The sequence below is a fragment of the Ambystoma mexicanum genome, chromosome 1p, assembly GCF_040938575.1.
Source record: "Ambystoma mexicanum isolate Mex_15411 chromosome 1p, UKY_AmexF1_1, whole genome shotgun sequence".
Lineage (NCBI taxonomy): Eukaryota > Metazoa > Chordata > Amphibia > Caudata > Ambystomatidae > Ambystoma > Ambystoma mexicanum.
In genome coordinates this window covers 367,400,175-367,425,039 of record NC_090921.1, presented here as the reverse complement: position 1 = coordinate 367,425,039, position 24,865 = coordinate 367,400,175, and the positions used below count along the sequence as shown (strand labels likewise).

Sequence of the window (24,865 nt, the reverse complement as noted above, 5' to 3'; positions counted from 1 at the left end):
GGCGCAGGAGGGCATCCAGGACCTGCACAAGCTCATTTGATAAAGCTGGCTGCGAGATGCCATGCAGATCGTCGCCTGAGTGTTGGAATGTGCCAATGGCAAGAAAGTGCAGCATTGACACACCCTTCAACAAGGGGTGTATGGCAGTCCGGATGCCGATGATGCTCTGGATGTCGTCCTGGATGAGCTCCACAAGTTCCAGGAGCAACTTGCATGCCATTGTTCATCTGAATTCTGCTTCTCATCCTCCTCCTCCATCGTCTGTCGGCCTGTTGCCACTGATTCAGCTCCTGTTCATAAGGCTGCACTCCTGCATGCATCACCCCAAGGTTCATGACTAGAGCTGTGAGAGGCAGCGTGGTTGTGTTGGAAAGTGTGTGTGTTGTCGGTGTGGTCCTTTTCAGCAGTCCCTGTGCTCATTCTGTGCAGTTGGGTGCATTGGGTGCAGCTGTGGCCTGTTCCTCCACACGTGGGCCTGGTTACAGCCTGCTCTGTGGGGCACGTGTTTCCAGCATGGTTTTCCCAGTGGCACCAGCATTTTCATGTCAGTGTTTTTGAGAAAACCCCTGTCATAATGGTGCCTTATTTCCGGGCTGCCATTGTTTCTGCCACTGCTTCCGGAGGGTCCCGCTGTTTCGGTTTACTGTGCTACCGGCATTGGTAGCACAGTGTCCGCTGTTACACGCACCTTTGTTACTGGCATTACTGCTCATAGTGCTGCAGTCTGGAAAGAGTGCCGGTAATTGGAATTACCAGCACATTGTATCCGGATCGCAACACTTGTAAGGAGGCCCAATGATACCAGTTCCACAAGAACACTGGACATTCAGTGAACTGAAGAATGTAGAAATATTATGCTCTCTGCTTCAAGAAATTCATTTGATACTAAGTGAAAAAACAATTAGTAAAAAAAAGTGTGCTTTAGAAAGACAGCTCAGAGCCCGCCCTGTCAGCCCCAGCAATGTACAAGAGTGCGTGCAGGGGCTGACAGGCACGGCAGCACCCAGAGGAGGAGTCACAGAATCCGAGGTGTGTGTGTGAGTGACTGTTTGTGTCTGTGTGTATGTCTGTGTGTGTGTGTGTGTGTGTGTGTGTGTGTGTGTGTGTGTGTATGTAAAAGGAATGTTTGGGGAGGGGGACTTGTGGGGGGTAAATGTAACTAATTGTGTGTTTGCGTGTGTGTGTGTGAATGTGGTGGGGGATTGAGTGGGTATGCCTGGGGCAAAAGAAGGCAGTGGGGGGTGGAGGAGCAAGGAGGAAAGGGGGACTCAGACAGTGAAATCCCCCAAAATTCATGCTAGTTTGGCTTTTTGAGAACTGCACAAAATCGACCAAAATCGACCTAAATAAATCGTTTTCTTTAATGGCCGCCTTTCAAAATACAGAAACTTCACATAGAACTATTAATTCACATGCTTGCAAAGCAGAATCACTCAGCTCAGTTTGGGCAGACGTAGGAAGGGCCAGAGAATCAATTCTCAATCTAAAATGTCCGACAGGCCAGATATAAGCTTTGTCCAACCCTCTGAGCAAACTATCAGTCCTGGCTTCTCTCTGGGAAGCCAGCCAATTCCAGCCCACACTTAATCATCACTCACAGGTGCAGACCCCCAGTGGTAAGCATACTAAGGCGGTGAGGACGAAATAAACTATAAATGCAACCAGCCACAGTTGCTGAGTGTGGGTAGTAGGAGGAGGAAGCTTGCTATCAGAGAAGGCAGGTGATTGAAAGAAGGTGGAAGACCAGAAGCTGCAGGCCTATAGGTGTTTGTGGTGGAGGTGGAGAGAGCTGAAAAAGGAGAGGAGAGAGAGGAAGGATGATGTGGTAGTGAAGGAGGTGGTGGTAGCAGAGGAGCTGGTAAAAGCTGGAGTGGGGTGGTGGAGGTGAAACAGTGGAAGAAAAGGTGTAGGAGGTAAAACCTTGCTTGGAACGATGTGGTAACAGTGGAGTAAAGGTGGGAGCGGTAAAATCTGCAGCAGAGTGGTAGATGTTGCTTAAGAAGAGAGGATGGATGAAAAAGTAACATACCAGGTGTTCTTGACAAATTGATGTCTGGAAGTGGCTCTGGTAACATCTTAATCGCTGGTGACTTTGATTCTGCTGTAGGGGGTTGGGACCTTTATCTTATATGGGTACTACATTATCAAAGGATCATATCATCCCTGGTCATGCCTGGTTGGAGGCTATGTAATCCTGGAATTTACAGGAACTAAATGGCAATGTACAGGGAGATATTGTAAAGGCGGCTGGAGGGGGGTAGTCTGTACTTCTGCTCTCTATATGGTAGAGGAGAGGCACAGAGGACCCCTGCCAAGATTCTCTATTATTGGTATTGTGGTCGAGCAATCAAGGCCTAGCTTCTCGGGAGGTGATGCGGGCTGGTTCTTAAGTACAGTGTAGTCCCCAAGCACCCACAAAGGAATGTCCACACACTGGATCGGTTAAAACACAGTCTTTATATAATCAATATTCAAAGTTATGTACAGTATCACGATAACTCACTTTGTACTCGGAAAATAAGCAATGATAAAGACATACAGTTCTAAAGTGGTACCACAACATTATTAGATCTCGTTAAAGTGCATACGATAAGAATGACACAAAGATCATCATAAAGGAAACCAAACATAGAAAGAGGAAGGAAAGCAAAGGGGTTGGACAATTGGCAGAATACTGGTCACTACCGTTAAACACAGTTCTGCGTGGAGATGCTCCCACCTGGTCAACCTGTAGAATAAAGATACAAGCCCAGTCCATATATTGTTCACCCCAGACTTTCCAATAGTTCTGCAACCCCAAAGTACCTGCCGTTGTAGTGTTCCTTGTCGGGAGAATCGACAACGCTTCTTGAGTGCCCTCCCTTTAAGGCAGGAGTCACGGGTTGTTGAACGTCCAACGGAGAACCGGTCGAGCTACGATGGTGAAGTGGCCTCGTCGTTCCTAGCGGTGCTCATTGGCGGGGAAGCGCAAACATCCTGCAAGGAAGAGGCTTGCGGGTCACCTCTGTGTTGATAATTCTGGACCGCAAACAGTTGAAGAACTGTGGCCCAGCAAGGGTGCTGCGTCGTCGGCGTCTCTGTGGTCTTTGGGTGGCGGGAAACCCACCGGTGGATGCACCTTGGCGCGTCGACAGTCAGGCCTTCTCCAGCAGGATACAGCGACGACGATGTGGACGAGATCGTCCTTGGATCACTGAAGTTCTTAGGCAACGGAAGCACATCGGCTCCTGTCGGCAACGGCGGTCGGCGACAGTGGTGGACAACAGTCCGCGCGCTTCTCCTTGGAGTTCCGCAGCAATCCCCGTATCGGGTCGGCAGCCTTTTGAAGGTCTGTCTACCAGGGAGCATAGGCAAAGATCAGCAGTGCACGATGGTCCCTCGTAGCTCGGGAAGAGGGCACCTTAACAGGTCCTCTCTGGGTCAGTTCTTGAGCACAGCAGCTTTCAGATTGCGAAGGAGAGCAACAGAAATTCTTCTCGCCCAGCAGGGCTCAAGGTTAAGCTTCAGTTACTCCAGTTACTCGTCGTAGTGGACTTCAGCTTCTGAACACGATTCCTAGCAGAGAGAGGTCCCCAGATATACTGTTGATCTCCCATTCATACCTCTGGGTCGCACTCAAGCATCCAATCATGACTACGGGCATTCAGACAGGCAGGCAGCCAATCAGGCACATGAGGTAATCTGGCCATTCACTTCTCTCCAGACACTCACAACAAGTTATGTGTATTGGGACAAGTACCAAGCCATTCAACACTCCAAGATGCATTCATACCGGTTTCGGGCAGAGCTGACTCAACCATTGTGTCAAACACAAGATACTAGACATTCACAACACAGAAAGCATATTTGTCACGCACTCCATTCACCCGGGTCCCACCCACAGGCGTACCCACAACATACGGTCGTTGAGAAGGCACCAGCCAGTCTGGTCAGCACTTCCCCACACTACCCTATAAGGAACTTCCTCCCAACAGCCAGTCAGGGGGAATGGACAGAGACAGGGCTTCCCGGTACTTCAGGAAGATCAAGGTAACAGGTGATGGAAGACAAGAAGCCATGGGGGCTATTTTGTCTCCATCAGGAATATACCGATTCCAATGGCAGGGCCTGGGCATCCCAAAATGGAGGACGCTCAGGGCACCAGTCATTTCAGCACGGAGCTGCCACTAGCCCGTCCCCTGCTCTGTAGGTCACACACAGGTGCCCAAAAACATACACTAGGGGCACAGGGTTGCACCCCTACCCATGGGTGCCATAAGGGTATCCCATGGGTCTTTTCGCCAAACCAAAGGAGAGAGCTGCACCGGCAGGAGTCCCACATGTACCCCTGTGCGGCAAACATGACAGAACACACAATAAAAAATGCATTTCCAGCATCACAGTCGCCCCCCCAGACTGAGGTGGAGGGCGCCTAATCTCCCACGGGATAGACACCCTCATCCAGACGGTAAATATACCTTCTGGAAAGGCCATCTGCATTATTGTGACTCTTCCCTGGTCTGTGCTCTATGGTGAAGTCTAGCCCTTGCAGACTAATGGCCCAACTGAGCAGTTTCGGGTTTTCACGCTTCATCTGCATAAGCCACTTTAGGGGCTTATGATCGGTTTGGACCTTGAAGGTAGACCCGGTAAGATAGGGTCTAAAACGTCTAAGGCTCCAAACAATACTAAAACACTCCTTTTCAACAGTAGCCCACCTAAGTCCCTTACCCTTAAGTTTTCTACTGATGAATATGATCGGATGTTCTCTTCATTTGTCATCTAATTGGGACAAGACAGCTCCAATTCTGATGTCGCAGGCGTCAGTTTGAACGATAAAGGGCTTGCTGTAATCAGGCTCACACAGCACGGGGCCCCTACACAGACTTCCTTTCAAGCCGTTAAAGGCCCTCTGACAGTCTTCAGTCCAATTAACCTTCTGAGGTTGTTTGGGCGAGGTCAACGCTGTCAGCGGTGCAGCTATGGTTCCATAGTTTGCTATGAAATTGCGATACTACCCAGTGAGGCCCAGAAAGGCTCTCACCTGGGTTTGAGTAGTGGGAGTCTCCCAGTCCTGTACATCCTGTACCTTACTGGGGAGAGGTTGGATTTGACCCCCTCCTACCTCATGACCAAGATACGTGAATTTCCCCTGAGCTATCTGGTACTTGGTGGCCTTGATAGTGAGGTTAGCCCTTTTTTACGCCTGAAACACTTTATCCAGATGAGTCAAATGCTCTTCCCAGGTGGAACTGTAGACGGCAATGTCGTCTAAGTAAGCCACACAAAAGGCTTCCAGCCCACTGAGCGCATGGTTGACTAAACTCTGGAAAGTGGCAGGGGCATTCTTCAGCCCGAAAGGCATGACTCTAAACTGTTAGAGTCCCTCTGGTGTTGAGAACGCTGTCTTTTCCTTGGCATGGTCCGTCAGAGCTATTTGCCAATATCCTGAGGTAAGGTCGAAGGTGCTCACAAATTTGGCAGCACCTATGGTGTCCACGAGCTCATCAGCACGGGGCAAAGGGGGCGCGTCAGTTTTGGTGACGGCATTGACTCCTCGGAAGTCCACACAGAACCTCCAATCCTTGGTACCTGCCTGGGAACTTGCCTTGGGGACAAAGATCACGGGGCTGGACCAGGGACTGGTTGAGGGTTCAATAACAACCAGATCCAACATCTTGGCGACCTCAGCCTGCATGTGGTTCTAAACGGTATCTGACATCCGGTAGCACCTGCTTTTGACAGGCACACTGTCACCAGTGTCAATCTCATGCCTACACCACGGTGTAAGGCCTGGCATCAGTGAAAACAGAGAGGCGTACTGCCAGAGCAATGTCCTGCAGGCCGTCTGTTGCTCTACTGTCAGATCAGGAGAGAGATGCACTCCCTCCACTGAGCCATCCTGAGGGTTGCTATGCAGCAAATCAGGAAGGGGCTCACTCTCATCCTCTTCTTGCCCTGAAGCTAGCAAGAGACATGAGACTTCGGCCCACCTGTGGAAAGGCTTGAGCCTGTTAACATGGAATATCTGAGGGGCTAACCCAGAGGCTCCCATGTCAACCAGATAATTGACCTGCCCATCTTGGAGATTATCCTGAAGGGTCCAGTCCATTTATCCGCCAAAGCCAGAGGCTTGGTAGGCTCCATCACGAGGACCTCCTGTCCCGGAGTCCAATCCACTTGCGATGCTTTAAGGTCATGCCAGTACTTATTCATTTCCTGGCTGGCCTTAAGATTCGCTGTTGCCTGACCCATCATCTGTGTCATCCTCTGTCTGAGGCCTAACACATAGTCCCCCACTTGCTTGGTGGGACCTGGAGGGGTGGCCTCCCAACCTTCTCTGATCAAGGCGAGGGGCCCCCTCACGAGATGTCCAAAGAGTAACTCAAAGGGGCTGAAACCAACACCTTCTTGAGGTACCTCTTGGTAAGCAAACAGCAGGCATGGCAGTAGAAGATCCCACTTCTTCCTGAGGGGCTCTTCCAAAGCGCCTAACATGCCCTTGAGAGTTTTGTTAAATCTCTCAACCAAATCGTTGGTCTGGGGGTGGTAAGAGGTGGAGAATTTGTAAATTACCCTGCAATCTTTCCACATGGTTTTCATGTAACTCGACATGAAGTTGGATCCTCTATCAGAGACAACCTTCTTAGGGAATCCAACATGGGTGAAAATGCCCAGTAGAGCCCTGGCAGCCACCGTGGCCGTAACCGTCCGAAGAGGTATAGCATCAGGGTACCTGGTGGCATGATCTACCAAAACTAGGATGAACCGATGTCCACCCAACGTGGGAGGGTGAAGGGGACCAACGATGTCGATGTGAACCCTCTCAAACGGTGTGCCTACCACTGGCAATGGTTGCAGTGGGGCGATGACTCTGCCTCCAGTCTTGCCAAACAACTGACAAGTTGGGCAGGTCCTGCAGTGGGACTTGGTACCAAGATGACCAGCCAAGGGCATCTCATGCGCCAACTGCAGCAGGAAGGGCCTGTAAACCTGGGGTACCACCAACCTCTTGATGGCACCAGGTTCAGGCTTAGTGGGCTCACTAACAAGGAGCTCACCCTCCCAATAAATTCGGAATGTCCTAGGCACTTCTCCTTGTGCCTGGGACAGGGCCTGGGTCCTCAGACCCTCGAGAGAGTGGCACTCTCTCTGTCCCTTACAGAAGTCCGCCCGGGAGGGTCTCCCTTTAGCCAGCAAGAATTTAAGGTTGGGATGATCCTCCGGCTTAAGAGCCTCTCCTACCAGAAAGTCTTCTGGCTCTTCTCCCACAGGAGTTGAGACGGGATGCACCACTGGACCCAGCCCGTCCGGAGCATGGATCCCAATGGGCGCTGTCGGAACAGCAGGAAGAGAAGGAGCTACCTCCACAGAGGCAGCCTTCTTACTCTTCTGTTTCTTTTGCGCCTGGGGTTTCCCCATCAGCGAGGGTGCCGGGCTTGCAGCCGGACCCTGTGTGACCTGCGATCGGTTGATCACTACCACAGCCATGGGTAGACCATCCGTGATCATCCCTAACTCTACCAAATCGTTTCCCAACAAAATGTTCGCAGGTACGTTGTCCTGAACCAGGACCAGAAGCTTCATTGTCTTGTCTCCAATAGTAATGTTGACTAAGGCCACAGGCGATAATTTGGGAGGCCCACCAGCTAACCTGGTGGTTCTCAGAGGAACACCTACATAGTCCTCTGGCATGAGCAGGGTCCTGTCCACCACTGTCATGCTTGCCCCAGTGTCTCTCAAACCAGTAGAAGGCTGGCCATTCAAGAGGACACTTCTCAAAAACCTACAAGTGTTTTGCTGGATAGTCGTCAGTACTTCTGCGTACTGGTCCCAGGCCCCAAGGGACACTAAGGAAATCCCTACGGGAGCACCGAAGGTGATACCAGTAGAGGAGGGGAGGATGGTGGCCTCCACCTCAGGTACAGAGTAGGTGTAGGTCAGGCTGACAGCCTGGACTCCAAGTGCCTTACCCTTACACATGGGGTCATCCCTTCAGTGATCCAGAGGCCCACAATCCCAACATGTGCTGGGCGTGCGGGATATGGTACTGGAACCACTGGGACCCTGCTTTGCATTAGGCGGACCACTACACTTACTCCCACTCACAACAGACTTATCCCCACTAGGGTTTTGGGTCTTTAGAGAGGAAGGTTTTGGTTTACCTGACTGTGATTGCTTTTGGGACTCCTCAGCTTTCTCAGAGGCCGCCTTTTCTTTGTCCTTGTCCTTCCCACTGGAGTCCTTAGGGGATACCCGGTGGGAGACCCACTTGTCAGCCAACCTAGCCAGCTTAAAGGGGTCCAAAATGTGCTGGTCAGCAACATACTGACGCAGCTCTGGTGAACAGGCTTCCAAAAAATGCTAAAAAAACAAGAGGTAAGACAATTCAACAAACGTTTTCACTTTGCAACCATCAATCCACCCCATCATGTTCATGTGCGCAGCACTCACCCAGTCAACCCAAGACACATTGGGCCTGATCATGACTTTGGCGGTAATGCCGGCGCTATTACCACAGGCGGTATTAGCCCTACGGCCGAACTCCCCGGCGCTAATTGCGCCGGATCACGAGTTCGGCGGTAATGTAATTCCTCATTCCCCATTGAGCCCATTCGGGAATGCCCCATTCCCCAGCGTGAATATTCGGCGGTTTTCCCCCCCAGCCAAGAGCTGGGGCGAAATCCGCTGAAGTCCTAATTTGGCGGACCCTTAAATCCGGCGGTAATAGCACGACCGCCAGATTTAAGGGTTACCGCCAAAGTCGTGATGAGGCCCATTCTCTTGTTTAAAAAAACCTCTGAACCATTTAAGATATTGGGTAGGCGTCTTGCCAAACTTGGCAATCAAAGCAGACTTCATGTACTCATACTGACCCCTTTCTTCCACACTCAGCTTCAGAATACAGTCATATCCAGTTTGAGGCACTCTGCTTAACAAACACTTAGCCCATTCTCTTTTATCAACATCATGAATTGCACAAGCCATCTAAAACGCTTCAATCCATTGGAGGATATCAGAACCCTCCGCATACACACCAACTAAATCCTTCATAAACCTGGTTGCTGGGGACCTGACATTCTCAACTGGTTTAGCTAAAGTCTCCACTCGAGCTTTCTCTAGCTGGATTCACTGACATTCAGTGTCCTTGTCTTTGAGTTCATGATCCCTAGTTTTGAGTTCAAGATCTCGATTCTTGAGCTCCACTTGTTGTGCCAACTCCTCTTTCTTAAACTCAGCATCGATTCCCAACTTGCGATATTCAAAGGCCAAGTTCATCCTTAAGAACTCAAGCTCTAGGAACTGCTGGGGTTCGGAACAGAGGCAGCGGGAATGGCGGCATTCCCAGAATCAGATTCAGCAACAACCCCCGGGGTAGAGTCTTCATTAGTTGCATCCCCCCCTTCAAGAGCTTCACAATCAGTCTGGTAGTACACCAGGGCAGCTATCAGCTCAGCCCTAGACTTATCAAAAAAGTCTAACTCCCTGGCTTCACAACACTCTGGAGAGCCTCTATGCTCATCCGAGTCAATTTACCATTCGCAATAGATTCCATTGCTTGTAATACAATTATCTTGTACACAACTAAACCTTAATTTAATAAAAGTGCAGATATCCTTCGTAAGTGGCACAGTTATACACTGATTCTTAAAACCATAAGCATCCCACCGCTGCCACCAGTGTAAAGACGGCTGGAGGGGGGTGGTCTGTACTTCCGCTCTCTATATGGTAGAGGAGAGGCACAGAGGACCCCTGCCAAGATTCTCTATTATTGGTATCGCGGTCAAGCAATCAAGGCCTAGCTTCTCGGGAGGTGATGCGGGCTGGTTCTTAAGTACAGTGTAGTCCCCAAGCCCCCACAAAGGAATGTCGGCACACTGGATCAGTTAAAACACAGTCTTTATATAATTAATATTCAAAGTTATGTACAGTATCACGATAACTCACTTTGTACTTGTAAAATCAGCAATGATAAATATGTACAGTTCTAAAGTGGTACCACAACGTTATTATATCTCGTTAAAGTGCATATATCAGAATGACACACAGATCATCATAAAGGGAACCAACCATAGAAAGATGAAGGAAAGCAAAGGGGTTGAACAATTGGCAGAATACTGGTCACTACCGTTAAACACAGTTCTGCGTGGAGATCCCCCCACCTGGGCAACCTGTAGAATAAAGATACAAGCCCAGTCCATATATTGTTCACCCCAGACTTTCCAATAGTTCTGCAACCCCAAAGTACCTGGCATTGTAGTGTTCCTTGTTGGGAGAATCGACAACCCTTCTTGAGTGCCCTCCCTTTAAGGCAGGACTCACGGGTCGTCGAACATCCGACGGAGAACCGATCGAGCTACGACGGTGAAGTGGCCGCGTCGTTCCTAAAAATGCTGCAAAAAGAGTTAATGTCAATTGAGAGCAACCATGATGTTAGCCTCAGCCAATTAAAAATAATATCTGTTCATAGGTGGTGAGCTGGTTTGCCTTGGGTGGAAATTTAAAAATATTCCCCATACAGCTCAGTCAAAAATCAATAGTTCTGCTCAAAAGCTAATAGTCCATTGATGACTCTAAATGCCTTAGAAAAGCCAGCAATGCAATTTAGTGGCTTCAAAAAGCATGCAAGAAAATTAGCCCCCTCCTTTTCTTCATAGAGGATAATGGCCCCTGTGCTTCTCGCTTGGTCCTTCCTGCCGTCCGTTTGCCTCCGGTCTTCATCTGCCAACAGCTAATCTCCCCCACTGCCTTCTGAAGTCTCCCTTATATACTATAAGGGATTATACTGTCAACTCACCTTATTAGTATAATATCAAGAAGAAGTAATAACAAAACTGCTAAGGCTTTCATCGTTCCAGGAAGCTGTTTAACTCACTAGCCCATTATCAGTTTAACATCTTTTTAGGGAAGTAAAAAGCTTGTTTATGTTGAGAGCAAGGCTAATGTAGCTAATACACTTTCCAACCCATTTCACTAGCTGTTGACTTCATCGCACGTCAGCTACAAGCTTTGCAGGAAGTGTTGTTGTTCCCGTAGTTCTTTAGTTATGTTTACTAAATCTGAAGCATGGACATGCATCGCAGAAACATTGTTTATTCGATTAGCTCACGAGTACCATAACAAGATAAGGCCTGGCATTGATCCCTGAAATCGAAACCAAAATGTTATTCTCAGTACTATGAAAGATTAAATCCTACTTCTTGCCTTATTTCAAATGCATAACACTAGTGGTTCATGTTGATGACTACATGGCTGGGATTACTCTCAGACATATCTACCTCAAACATGGTTAAAACTAAAATTGCATAACAACATTTTAAAATGAAAAGATACAGGTGAAGTCTAAAAACCTAGAAATCAATATTGGCTTTTACAAAAAATTGTATAAACCTGATGGCCAGGAATGGAAGGAACAATTGCCCTTTACATACAACTGAGCAACCCCATCTGAGAGTGGATGGGAAGCACTGGAAGTGCTTATTATAGCTGTATAGGTTTCTGAAGGGATTTAATGATTTGTATCCAATTAAGTGCATGGATCAGATGGTTGTACATACCAATTTCATAAAACATTCTACAGAACCCTCTTCGCCCCTTAGGCACAGGGTTTAATACTTTTGAATAAAAGCCACTGGTCACCACTACAATGAGGGACATTTGGCTTATTCTAGAGCATAATGTTAATATTTTCACAAAGGTTATAGCAGTGAGACAGATGGTATTCTCACGGATTTAATACAGACAAATCAATACTGTTTTGTTAGAGACAGAGAAACCTTTGATAATATTTGGAGGATCTTTGTGGATTTAGCCGGAAAATTAGGATGGAGCCACTGGTTGAGGGACTTGGAGCATGGCGTAGAGAACATACATTAACATTGTTTGCAGGTGTTAGCCTTCATTTAAGTGCGTGATTGGGCAGAGCCTAGAATGGTTCCTCATGGGAATTCAGGACAAACATACTCACCCTTAGCACTTAAGGGGTAGAAAATGAAAAATGCACACAGGATGCACTTTTGTCATTTGCGCTCATTGATGAAATGCTCAATTCAGTCACATTATTCTCAAGGTTGACCTGCGCATTTCAGGAGGGGTTGGACAGTGGCGCAAAGATGTGCTGTCCAGCCTCCTTGCATACAAGGGGTCATCTCTGTGAAATGCTAACAAAAAAAAGAGTATTTCCATCCCTGTTTGGGGAATGGAAATGCAAGTGTGATGGCCACAGTTTAAACCGCGGCTGTTAGACTTTAAACACAAATCATAACAGAGTCAGGCGCAGCAGGATGGCCCTCATTTCTGAGCTTTTGTGTTGCCCCTTTATATGTACACAAATGCCCCTTATTTGCAGAAATGAATGCACAAAGGGGGCAAAGGGAATCTGCATGACCGCATCTCCTCATTTGCCACAAAAATGTTTTGAGAATCCCAATATGAACACAATATTCATAAGAGGGCTTCATTAAAATCAAAATTCCTGAAGATCAAATCCACTTGACTAAAAAAGCGATTCATGACTTCTATGGACGGATAGCCTCATGGGTATTCTTAAGTGAATGGTTGATCAGAGCCAGAGAAAAAGGTGGTGTGACCTTACCAAACATGGAAGATTTGTTAATAGCATCACAAATTAGTGCATTGCTTGCGTGGAGGTCCCCAGACCCTTATGGCGACTGGGTTAACCATGAATGCTCCGAAGCTGGAGGAAACCTACAATAATTACCTTGGATGACTTTCAGAGGGGGAAAGTGGTTGCCTGTCTGAACTCTCCTCAAATAATGCCTTGTATAGAGACGAGCTTGTAGAAGATATGGCTTGCCGAGAGCTAGTTACTTAACCCCTGGGTAGAGAAAATCCTGAATTTCCACCAGGTATGATGTAGACAGCATAGTCTTTTGCAGAATGCAAAATTAGGTTTCAGATAGATGAGAAGGTAAGTTATAGGTAGCTACAACTAAGACACCGGCCTTCTTTACTAAGAAACAGAGAGGAATTGGGCACCGGCCCTACAGATTACAAATTGCTTGTTCTGGGTCCCCCAACTAGATGTCTGGTTTCTTGAATCCGTAAGACTATGAATATAGATGCTGTAGATGAGAAATTTGGCAACAAGTGTCGGCCTCCTTTAAATATTTTCAACATAAGGGAAATGCATATAGGGCGTTCGGTAAATGTTGCCTGACTCCATAGGGATCATAACACATGTTGCTGGCGATCTTTTCTACTTGCTGAAGAGGCTGTAGAGAACTGGAAGATATTTTACACATTTGATGGCATTGTCAAAAATTGGCATCTTACTGGGTGGAGTTTCACTCGGGCATTGCGGAGATGTAATGACGATTATGCAAATCTGCTATGAAGAACTTGCAAGTCGACATAAGAATTCATCAATGTCCCTTCCCCCATTCTTTGGCTTGATCTCTGCCCCCTCCACCCTTTTTCCTATCTTTTCCTGGTTCTCTTCTACTTTCGTCTTTTGGAGTCCGATGAAGAAGACATATGCTGCTTTTTGTCGAAGAGAAGAAACTTACCAAGTTGGGGAATGTGCACCCTATTTGTCTCTGACGTCAGATGAGAAGTGCAATTTATAGATTGTATTCCAGGGTGTTGTCGCATTGCTTCCATTATGGTTATAATATCAATAAAGGCATGTTTAATAAAGGATCTGATACACAGGGTTAAACTTGGGGTGGCTGTAACATACAATGTTATTGTAATATTAGCCTATGCTAACATGGAATAATGGAAATGGCGGGATGTTATGGGCCAGAACAAATGCCTTACGGTTCTATAGGATTTTTCAGTCTCTGCTCTGACTGCAGATGTAACTTATGATGTAGAGCAGTCAATCACCCAACTGATGATTTTTAGTAAAACTGGACTATAGCACCATGCTATATTGATGATTCCTCTTTCTTATCTAAAATGAAAATAAAGAATTTAAAATTTACAAAGCAGCACTCAAGCTGGTTCAACCGGAGGCTGGAGCACACGCCTGGAGAAAGACGTCACGCTTAGGGATTGATCATTTTCAAATATTTAGAAACTGGCAATACTGACATGTTGGGCACTGTGCGAATAAATGAGTTGTCCAAGATCACACACTTTGGTTAATTGATGATGCTAAGAATTTAGCCCAGTCTGTAATTTTGGCACTTGACTCCATGCTTTGCCATTTCTTCTTCTTCTTCTTCTAAATTACTGAATGCGTGGGCGGACCCACGCAGGCGCTTCCCCATCCAATAGGATGATGTGCACCTACCCCCAGCATTCATACACATTGCCCTCACAATCTCATAACTCCTCCCACCGCCCCGTCTGCCTCACAAAATCCAACAACACACTGCTCCTCCTCCTGCCTCTCACCCCGTCACCTCCCAGCAAAGCCTTCCCACTCAGCTCAGCCTCACCCAGCGCAGACATCCGAACTCTCATCAATTCTCTCTCCTCAACATGTCTCTCACACCTAAGCAGAAAATGTCCCACAGTCTCTTGCACCACAGTAAGGTACACTCATTTGTGAGTGTTTGTTTTTCAAGAACTAATGCAATATTTTATAACACAGAAAGTAAAAAATGCCAAAATAAACCAACTTGACAATATTTCGAGGAAATCCATATAAGAACATGTTGTGCAAAAGGATCATGGTTGTAGCTTTATTTTCTCTATTTTAGAAATCTAAAAGTACAAGACTCCTAACTGACATCGCCCTAAAACAAATCTCATGTGGGCTGTACTACTGTATTTTAAAGATTTAAATACACCTAGCCAAATAATCTGTGCAATAGGGTCATATGCTTGATTTTATTGCTTACGCAGTCTAGCTGATAGTTACGCATTATGTGTAGGACATTTCAAATTCTAGAAAAAAGCAATCATGAACATTAGCTTCAGTACTGTGACATTTGGTTGACCCTCTCATGTTCAGATATGATATGATATTTTATTTGTATCGCGCTTGTACACAAGTGTTTCAGAGCGCGACAAGGCAAGGGAGGGGAACAAGGGAGAACAAAAGCAACAATTTTACTAGGCCCAGTGACATTGAGAACGCGCAAGTTCATGGCAGGAGGAAAGGGGAAAATTGCATGGAAGGGAATAGAAGTGGAAAGTGCTGAGCAAAGGAAAAAAATACAAATCTATAATAAAATAAATAAATAAAAAGGCAACAAAAACTGTAGTTTTTGCAGCAAGCGGCAAGTGGGGGGTTGCGGCAGCAGACAGGGTATGTTTGATAAGTGCAGGGGAAAAAAGAAGGGGTTTGTATGGTTATAGATACAGACCCCAGTGCAGGGATTGCCCAGAGGCAGTGCGGGTGGGTGGCAGGATGAGCAGGTACCTGGTCCCGGAAGACAGAGGGTAGGCCAGGTGCACGGTGCAGAGAGAGAAAGATCAGCAGAGGAGAGGAGGGGCGAAGGCAGAAGCAAAGAGGAAGGTCTTGAGGTGCTTTCAGAACCGGAGATGGTTTTCCTCAATTTTCATAGTGGCAGGGAGGCTGTTCCAGAGGACCCAGGCCCCAGGACGCTTTGTGGACAATGTAGAGGTTTTTTAATTTAATCATTGCGTCCACTGGGAGCCAGTGGAGAGATTTCAGGGCTGGAGAGATATGATCCCAGGGCTTGAGGTCAAGGACCAGTCTTGCAGTCCTGTTCTGGATGAGTTGTAAAGGGCGGAGAGTAGAGGCAGGTAGATTTAGAAAGAGGCTGTTACAATAGTCCAACCTAGAGAGAACCAGGGCTTGGGAGACAGTGAGCTTCAGGTAGAAAGGGAGATAGATGAAAGGAAGGACCCAAGTTGGAACTGGAAGGGTCGATCAGTGAGGAATCAGGTCAGCCAGGCCAGAGGCTAATCTGTGATTGCCAGGTTGTCACAGAGATGGTTGAGCAGGGTGGTGTGGTTGACCGTGTCAAAGGCAGAAGAAAGATTGAGTCACTTTCCATTAATATGGCATTCATGAAAAAGGAAAGCAGGTTCAAGAATGCCACTCTAATGTAAGGTAGCAAAACATTTCACCAGAGATAGCACAGGGCTACATACAATTTCATAGTACGATCTGTCAAGGGTCACAGTATCACCGAATATTAAAGCTGGCCTTCACACTTTTGTTCAATGGCCTCCAATTTGCCCCTGACTAATCAGTCATGCTGCCCAGTTTGTACATTTGCTTGCAGGGGTGGACTCAAGACTTACCCCATGCTGATGCCATCTATTTTATGACTAGCGCTCTCTGTTACTTTCACAAAATTGCATCTCCACAAGAGAGAGAAAAATGGGTAGTTGGCCTTGCTGGGATTTGGTAGTGTGATCTAGAATAGGAACACAGATCTCTGCAACAAGGGCTTAACATGATGAGCTATCTTCCAAACTATCATGATACTCAAGCATATCAATATGCATTTCAACTTCAGTGATTGCACATGATCAGTACGTTCCTCAAAGAAAGGTTGAAAACACCACACTATTTATGCTGTATTGTGGCATAAAGCCCCCAGTCCAAGGGGCTCCGGGCCAATACCCCCTGTTACAGCCCTTGGAACAGCGGCTTAAGACCATTAGGACCCAGGGTTATGAAAGGGAGAACACAGGGTGCTAAAAAGAAGTATTTTCAGCCAATGAACGGGACGCCTCGCATAGCCCGTTCAATGACTGAACATACTGTCTTAAAATGGTTAAACAGTTATTAGCAGGGTTTTTTGAGCTGCAAAGACAAATTGAAATCAGAGATTCAATAATTCTCTGATGTGATTTTTGTTGGAGAGTGACATTGCTTATGGAATTTAAATTCAGATTTAAATTCTGTTAAATACTCTTGGATCAGGCACACTATTTTTAAGTTTCTATTCCGCAGCAATAAATACACATTGCCGTGAAAATCTGCCCACTACAAGCTCTGCCCTCTATTGAAGGCGCACTTCACCTGTGATTGTGGGCAAGGGCAGAAAAGGTAGCGATCTGCATTCCCTCTGAACTCTCTGGGGAAGATCTGAATGGGTTTTCATACTTGCCAACATGTCCAATTCCGATTTGCTGGCGCTTATACAGTCCTGGATTTTTTCTTTGCATTCTGGGACTTATGGTTCCACTTAACCATTGTAAAATTCGGACTAGAAGTCCCAGAATGCAAAGAAAAACACGGGACTGGTTAGACATCTACAGACTGGAATCGATCGTGTTGGCATCTATGGGTTATGCTTACGTTGTTGGTGTCCATGACTTGCATGAACACAATGCATGGGATTCACAAAGGGAAGTCTCAATGAGAGCAGCACAGCCATGGGGGAAGCCACCAAACTCTCAATTCCAACAGTAGTTAGAACGAGGGGAATACATGCCACTAAAATGCCCTATTTCCACACTCAAGAGGATCCCAATGTCTGCTAAATCCCCACCCAAGCACCTGCTCCATCTTCACACCATGGCCGCCATGGGCCCTTTTTGTCGTTCTTGCATGCCAGGACCTTTGATAAATTCACTGCTGTCAGAGGAGGGAAGAGGACAGAGATGTTTAGTTGGAAAGCATGGGGAATGGTGAGAGCATTGGAGACACTGGAAAGATGATTATGGAGGAATCTATTGCTAGTTATGGGGGTAACATTAGTGAGGCGACGGAAGATGGCTTCAGCAATCACACTTATATCATTATTTATATGAGAATCGTACTTCACACCTTTACTATGTCTCAGAGTAGATCAAAGGGTCATTTGTACCTGAATCTTAAGGTGTTGCAGGGAATCAGGCCCACTCATGCACTCATACTTCCAAAAGTCCTTTGACAGTAAAAGTTCGTATACATAGACTACACTACATCCACAAAGACGAAGCATAGTGGGCCACTCTACAACTTCATACGCACATTCAGACTGGTCATTAGATCAGAGATTGATTCGGTTTAGCAACATCTAATATTCAGTTGTCAAGTTCCTTTATAAAAATGTAGTTCCTGTCACTACTTCCCTCAAAAGAGCAACCATTTAAAATCACTTATAATGTGTGGTGATTTCACTCTCACGACCTCCACTTTTAGGCTTAAGCTGTACATTTTCTTTTGCCTGTAATATCAATTAAGGTGAACGCTACTTAGTTTGCTTTACAAAATAGGCCTTGTCTTAATGACCACTCCAGAAGCTGGTCCAAAAATCTCAGCTGCTTCAAAGGTTTGATTCACTTTCCCATTCCCAACCGAAGTGCAGTTCAATGCTGTATGCTTCTGTGTGGAAATAAATGGCTGCTACACCATTCTCTAAGTGTTCCTAACACTCATGAACGAATACTTTGGGGAGTGACCCCTTCTGCCGGGCCTACTTCATAGATGACTTCTCCAAGATGGCTTCCTGGGGTTTCTGAGGGATGTACATCATTGATTTTAGATAAAATCAAGACAAACTAGATTGATCATGATCCATGCCTTTTTCCAGGAAATTGTTGATAATGAAATATACCGAAGGAGGAATCATTGCTGGAAAATGTATGAGTATAGTCTTAACCCTGCACGGAGTCATCAGGTTGTCGTTTGTGGTAGGATGGGTGATTTCTATCCATGGGGCGTGGTCTAGAAGATGATGTTTGCTTTAGACTGGAGATGTGGTCTAGCAGAGCAGATGTGGTCCGTAGGTGGGCATGTGGTTTAACAATGAAGTGGCTAAATAGAGGCGATATGGCCATGCAGTGAAGGTGCGGTCTAAAGTCGGGAGCATGGGCTGGTGGAAAAGGCGTGGTCTAGTAGAGGGGTTGTTGTCTATTAGATGTGGTGCGATGATCCTGGAGAAAATGGCCCTACCCAGTCCTGTCAGCCTTCCAGAGTTAAGTCACTTCACTGCTGGGAAATCTATTTTCTAGACAAACCAACCAACCTCTGGTGGCAACCTTGTACCATCCTGACCTCTAGAAGGGATTTAATCCTGGTGATCTGATGCACCCTTATGTTACAGATTTCTTTTAGGCTTTCATGATCCTCCTCCACTGAGAAAGACGCAACAAGATAATTCGTCTTCATGAAGGAAATTCAAACTGGAAAAACAAAAGATTCTGTGATGTTATCTAGTTGTCATTCAGTGCCTCTATTTGAACAGACCTGTAAGTCATGACTTCTTATTTCTACATTTTCAGGTATCACAATGGAACTCTCTTGGACAGACAGGTATACAAATACGATGCGAATCTGATCCTGCGAAAGCTGGAGCCATGGCAGTCCGGATCATATTACTGCAAAACCAGCAATGCTGTGGGGGCTATTAAGTCCTCAGTGGGCTTCCTGACCGTTGCAGGTAAACATCAACCACATTTACTAGGATTTGATTATGTGTACCTCTGTATTTCGTCTAATCAACATCTAAATGTCTAAAATGTCTTTTTTCTTAGGGAAAGGCCAACCTACCTGTGACAGCAAACCTCAAGATCACCTCATCAAATTGCCTCTGGAATGTCTTCAAGCTGCCACTGGCTCCCACTTCTACAATGTGGGCAAGTGTGCCAACACCAAATGCATAGGAAAACTGGGTTCGGACCTGCAGTGCAAGGATAAAGTAGACTTCTGTTGTGGAGTAAAGAGCATGGAAACGCATGAGGTGCAATGCATTGGGTACTCTCTGCCTGTTAAAGTAGTCACCAAATGTGGATGTAGCGTTTGCACCAAGCCCAAGGTCTTGGTACGTGGTCGTGTGACTGCAGCAGATAACGGAGAACCACTTCGGTTTGGTCAGATCTTCATCGGAAAGGAAAATGTTGGCTTCACAAGTTATAAGGGCACCTTCACCATCGAAGTCCCTCCAGATACGGATAGGTTGGTTGTTACATTCGCTGACCGCCTTGAAAAATATGTGGACACCATCAAAGTCCTTCCATTCGACCAAAGAGGAGGTTCTGTCTACCATGACATCAAGGTTATGCGGAAGAAAGAGCCTGTATATTTGGATGCCAAGGAGTCCAATACCATACTTTTGGGAGAACTTGAAAATGACGACCCAGTTGGTGAGATTGTGATACCACCCAATTCCTTTCTCAAAGCCAATGGGGAGGTCTACAATGGTACTGTCAAAGCTAGTGTTTCTTTCCTGGATCCAAGGAATATCTCCAGTGTTACAGCTGCTCCCAGTGACCTTAATTTTGTCAACAGTGATGGGGACCTTTTCCCACTCAGGACTTATGGTATGTTTTCAGTGGACTTTAGAGACGAGGGCTCCAATGAGGTGCTACAAACCGGCCAGGTGGAACTCCACATGGATGCAGAGCAGATCAAAATGCCTGAGCACATACAACAGATGAAACTTTGGTCCTTGAACCCAGACACTGGCCTCTGGGAGCAGGAAAGCGATTTCCACTTACAGAAGATGGAGCGCAGGAAGCGAGAGGAAAGGACATTCTTGATTGGGAATTTGGAGATCCGCGAGAGGCGTATGTTCAATCTGGATGTGCCGGAATACCGACGGTGCTTTGTTAAAGTCAGGGCTTACATGAATGATAAGTTTGTTCCCAACGAACAGCTGGAAGGTGTAGTCATCAGCTTGATCAACTTGGAACCTATGGCGGGCTTCTCTTCGAACCCAAGGGCATGGGGGCGGTTTGATAGCGTTATCACTGGACCCAATGGAGCTTGCCTTCCTGCTTTTTGTGATGGCCAAAGGGCAGATGCTTACACAGCATATGTCACTGCTACCCTTGGAGGTGAGGAGCTGGAAGCTGCACCATCTAGCCCTAAGTTAAACCCAAATATTGTAGGGGTATCCCAACCTTACCTAAACAAATTGGCCTACAGACGTACTGACCACGAAGACTCCAGCCTTAAGAAAACTGCCTTTAAGACCAATTTAGCCAAACCAAACCCGAATAATATTGATGAGACTAATGGGCCCATCTATGCATACCGGAACCTTCAGGGCTGTGAAAGTGCCAGGTATTCAGCTAACCACTATCGCTTCTATCGGGTTGAGGTGGACAAATATGAGTACAACACTGTGCCCTTTCAAGAAACTGACCTGACCTCTTGGACTGGGGACTATCTTTCATGGTGGCCAAACCCTCAGGAGTTTCGAGCCTGTTACATTAAAGTGAAAATCAACGGCCCTCAAGAGTACATGGTGAGGTCCCAGAACACTGGAGGGACTCACTACCTCACTAGGGGGCGGCTGTACGGTTTGCGAGATACACGCAGTGTGCGCGACATGAATGTGTACAATACCTCTGCAGCCTGTGTGGAGTTCAAGTGTAGTGGGATGCTGTACGACCAACACTTGGTTGATCGCACTCTAGTGTCCATCCTCCCTCAGGGTAGCTGTAGACGGATTGGCATGAATCACCTGCTGCGGGAATACCTGTCCAGGCACCCACCACTGGCTGAAAACAATGACACTGCAGTCTTCAATATGCTGGCACCAGTGGACCCGCTTGGCCACAACTATGGCATCTACACTGTCACCGACCAGAACCCTCGACTGGCCAAGGAAATTGCCATTGGCAGGTGCTTCGATGGCACCTCTGATGGTTTCTCGCGAGAAATGAAGTCTGACATAGGTGCTGCCTTGACCTTTCACTGCCAGGAAAAGCCGGTCAATAGGCAAAGCTTCTTCCAGCGACTGCTCACCTCCCCAGAGCAAACGATGTCAGAGATTCGGCGTGGAATGAGCGAGAACGAGCAAATGCAGGGTCCCTCGCAGGTGGTTCCCTATCCATCAGGTGTGCGTGCCATGCTCTCAAGCTCGGCAAGGAGAACCTCTACTGGCATCCGGAGGAGAGTGAGACCAAGGCGTGACCAGGCCTTGTAAATGCTGCCTCAAAAGAGGGACTAACTCTCCCTTGTAACTCAACTTGAAGCTGACAGCCATTTCCATCAGTGTTCCCCTGGCTCAGAAGCAGCTGCCGCCAGTCCTACTTGTGAGATTGGAGACCAGACCTTGAGTCCTTTGAGCACAGCCCTTCTTGGCACCAACAATATTGCCACATCAGCTCACAAAGACTCATGAACTCAAGGGAGACTCATCAGACTTAAGCGACCAGCATGTGAATACTCTACTACCAGCCCCTTACATCCAAAAGGCGAGCAGGGATGGGACAGAGTGATTCACTTGTCAGAAACATCTCATACTTTTCATGCAGAGCTCAAAGGAAACATCATGACAACTGCATCGTCTCAATAAACTGTCTTGAAAGGACCGGCATAGCATTAATAAGGGTCCACAAAAAAAACAGAAACACTTGAAATGTGAATCTTCAGCAGAAAGACATAAGGCACACGAAAAGTGCGACAACACATTTGAAAAGATATGCCATATGAATCCAATGCCATGTTAGTAGCTTGCATAGCTCCTCTTCTGCCAAGTGGTTGCTGGTAGCAAAGTTGGGGGGCTGGTCCTTGCATCTGCATCACTGTCCCACTTTGAGGTCAAACTGGCTTATACCTGGGTTGACCTCCCCATGTTCCTTTTACATTTGAGTGTGGCTGGAAGAGAGCAGGGGTCCAGGATTGGGCAGGCAATGATCGAGTTCGGTCTCTGCGTGCTGTGGTGTGGGTGAAAGTTACAGACTACATGATCAAGCTCCTATCTTTTATTCAAGATCTAAACTCATGTTTGCTGTATTGGCCTCCAATGGCGGCATTTCAGCTGAATTGCACAGCCTGTCACAACATGGAAGGCACTGTTGACTGACGTTTTGGTGTGTTATCTTACTGGGGTTGTGCATGGTCTGCGGCTGCTCGGGTGGGTCAGGTTAGTGAGGAGAAAGGAAAATGCAAGATAGATGCGCTGCACAGTTTGGAAGTGCTGAGTCCGAGAATTGGCCTTAGTGGACTACATAGCATAGAGCGCCTTGGTAGGTAGCTGTTACTTTTCTGTGGTTTCTTTTGCTGCTCCTCGAATCTTCGGGTGTGGTTGAAATCCACATATACTCAGCACAGACGCAGCACGAGCAGTTGGTGGTCGGCAGTTTTCCTCTAAATTCCCCTCAAGCCACACTAACGCTGCTTCGTGCGCAAAACCATATGAGTGAGTGCTTGTCCTTGGCCATTTCAATCCTTGACTTCTGTACTGGGAATTCCAACAAACACGGCACTGGTGTTTTTCCCTTACCTGCCATTTAGACCTGGTTATAAAAGGGCTAAGAATCTCACTGCACGGCAAACATTGTTGAGCTATGTTGCTGCCTTTACACGTCTTTCTCTAGAGGTGGTGAGGGCAGCAGCACAGCCAGGCCCCAGGCTGGGCAACCCGGAAGTGCTCCCTTAAACCACATCTACACTCGCAACACTCGCTCATTCTGTTCACAGCTTGGTCTGCTCTGGCTATCCATGTTCCACAGTGACCTTTCCGGCCTATCCATATGGGAACCACCTAAGATGTAGTTAGGGGACGGGTGCTTCCCCCTGCCTGGAGATTTGTGTGCAGTCTGCCCAATACTGTCATTAAAATCAAGCCCTCTTGTTCAGAGCCAAGTAAACCAGCTTGCTTTCGAATACTAGTTATAACTCTGAGGAGAGTGTACTGTATGACTGCATGGTGTGCTGGCCACACCCACACGTCAAGGCCTTAAACATATATATATATGTACATTTGTATTTGCCAGGACCCTTGAGCCCCGTCCCAGATGATGAAGCTGCAGCAGTTTAGCATATTGTTCCTGAATTCTGTGCACTTGGGAATCATTTTAGAAATTAAGGGGCAGGATGATCACACGTGTGCCTTAAATTAGGACAAGGTTGTTTGTGAATATGTCCAGTGCTTCTGCTACTTTGAGTAGCAATCCTGGTGCTAAAATATTCCAATAGGTGGCGCATCTATTTTAGGAATTTGTTTGTACCCCGAAGATCAATGGTTCAAATCCTGGTGGATGAATGGACGGGGTATTGATAGTAGAGACCCCTGACATTTAAAGAACCAATTCTGTGTGTTGTGTAAACTATGTAAAATGTTCAATCACATCAATAAATTGAGGGTTTTCTGTTTATCAAATCACATCTGTAGTCTATAGGTGTTTCCTATGCCCCTATGCATGCCTGAACGTGTAATTATATCTTTTCACGGCTCTTTCTACTGGTGTACTTGTTTTTTGTACCTATTTCCATATAAGATCAGCACTGCAGATGTTTGCTTTTGCTTTTTAATAATAATAATAATGTACTTCTTATATTGCGCTATACACCCATAGGTCTCAGGGCAGAAGACAATATTATCCCACAGAGTGGTACTCAAGGTATAGATTTCTCAGCATTCATATTCATGGATGTTCTTTCTCCTCACAGTCTTTACGGACTGACTGTGAGTCTATCATTGAGACAGGCTTGGCCCTTTAAGAAGAAGAACATGTTTCCTCCTTAACAAGAATATCAATATGTATCCATTCCCACAAGTACACCCTACTCAAGTTACAGACCTTTAGGCTGAAGACCGAGAACACGTTTTGCTCAGGCCTGGGAAAACGTAAACATTGTGACGAGGGACAATCTGAACTTGGTGGCATAAAAAAAAAAAATGATCCACCAACTATCATATGAGCCCCCATCCTTGTGATAAACATGGAAAGTGAAAATATAGCAAAGTAGTGCTAGGCCCTACATCCTACTCTAAGAGACAGTCGGAAGCCAAAAGCCAATGTCCCCGCCGTGCTTTACTGCTCAGTGAGACACAGAGTAAAGCACAGTGCTATCCAAACACCCCTGGATGTGACCCGTATCACTGATTCGTGCAGTTTGCCAATTATGCGGATGACACACAGATTCTCATTGAAGTTTGATGGTTCTACTCCACAGACGTGGAAAGAGTAAACCAAATATACTCAGCAAGACAGACACGGGTGGCTCAGAACTCACTGACACTGAACAGCGATAAAACAGAGCTACCAATCATTGGTACTGGACAAAGGCTAAAATAAATAGAATCACAATACAGCCACCTTAAAAGTG

General features: G+C 46.6%; 1 protein-coding gene across 1 annotated transcript in view; it reads left to right on the top strand.

The window, feature by feature from the left end:
- The window catches only part of CILP2 (cartilage intermediate layer protein 2), a 246,031-nt gene extending 222,039 nt beyond the window's left edge, over positions 1 to 23,992 (top strand). Inside the window, exons 8-9 of the mRNA XM_069649049.1 lie at positions 19,084 to 19,241; positions 19,336 to 23,992. Coding sequence (XP_069505150.1) covers positions 19,084 to 19,241; positions 19,336 to 21,734 — 2,557 coding nt within the window. The 3' untranslated portion in view covers positions 21,735 to 23,992. The remainder of the gene's footprint in view (positions 1 to 19,083; positions 19,242 to 19,335) is intronic.
- Positions 23,993 to 24,865: the final 873 nt, after the last annotated feature.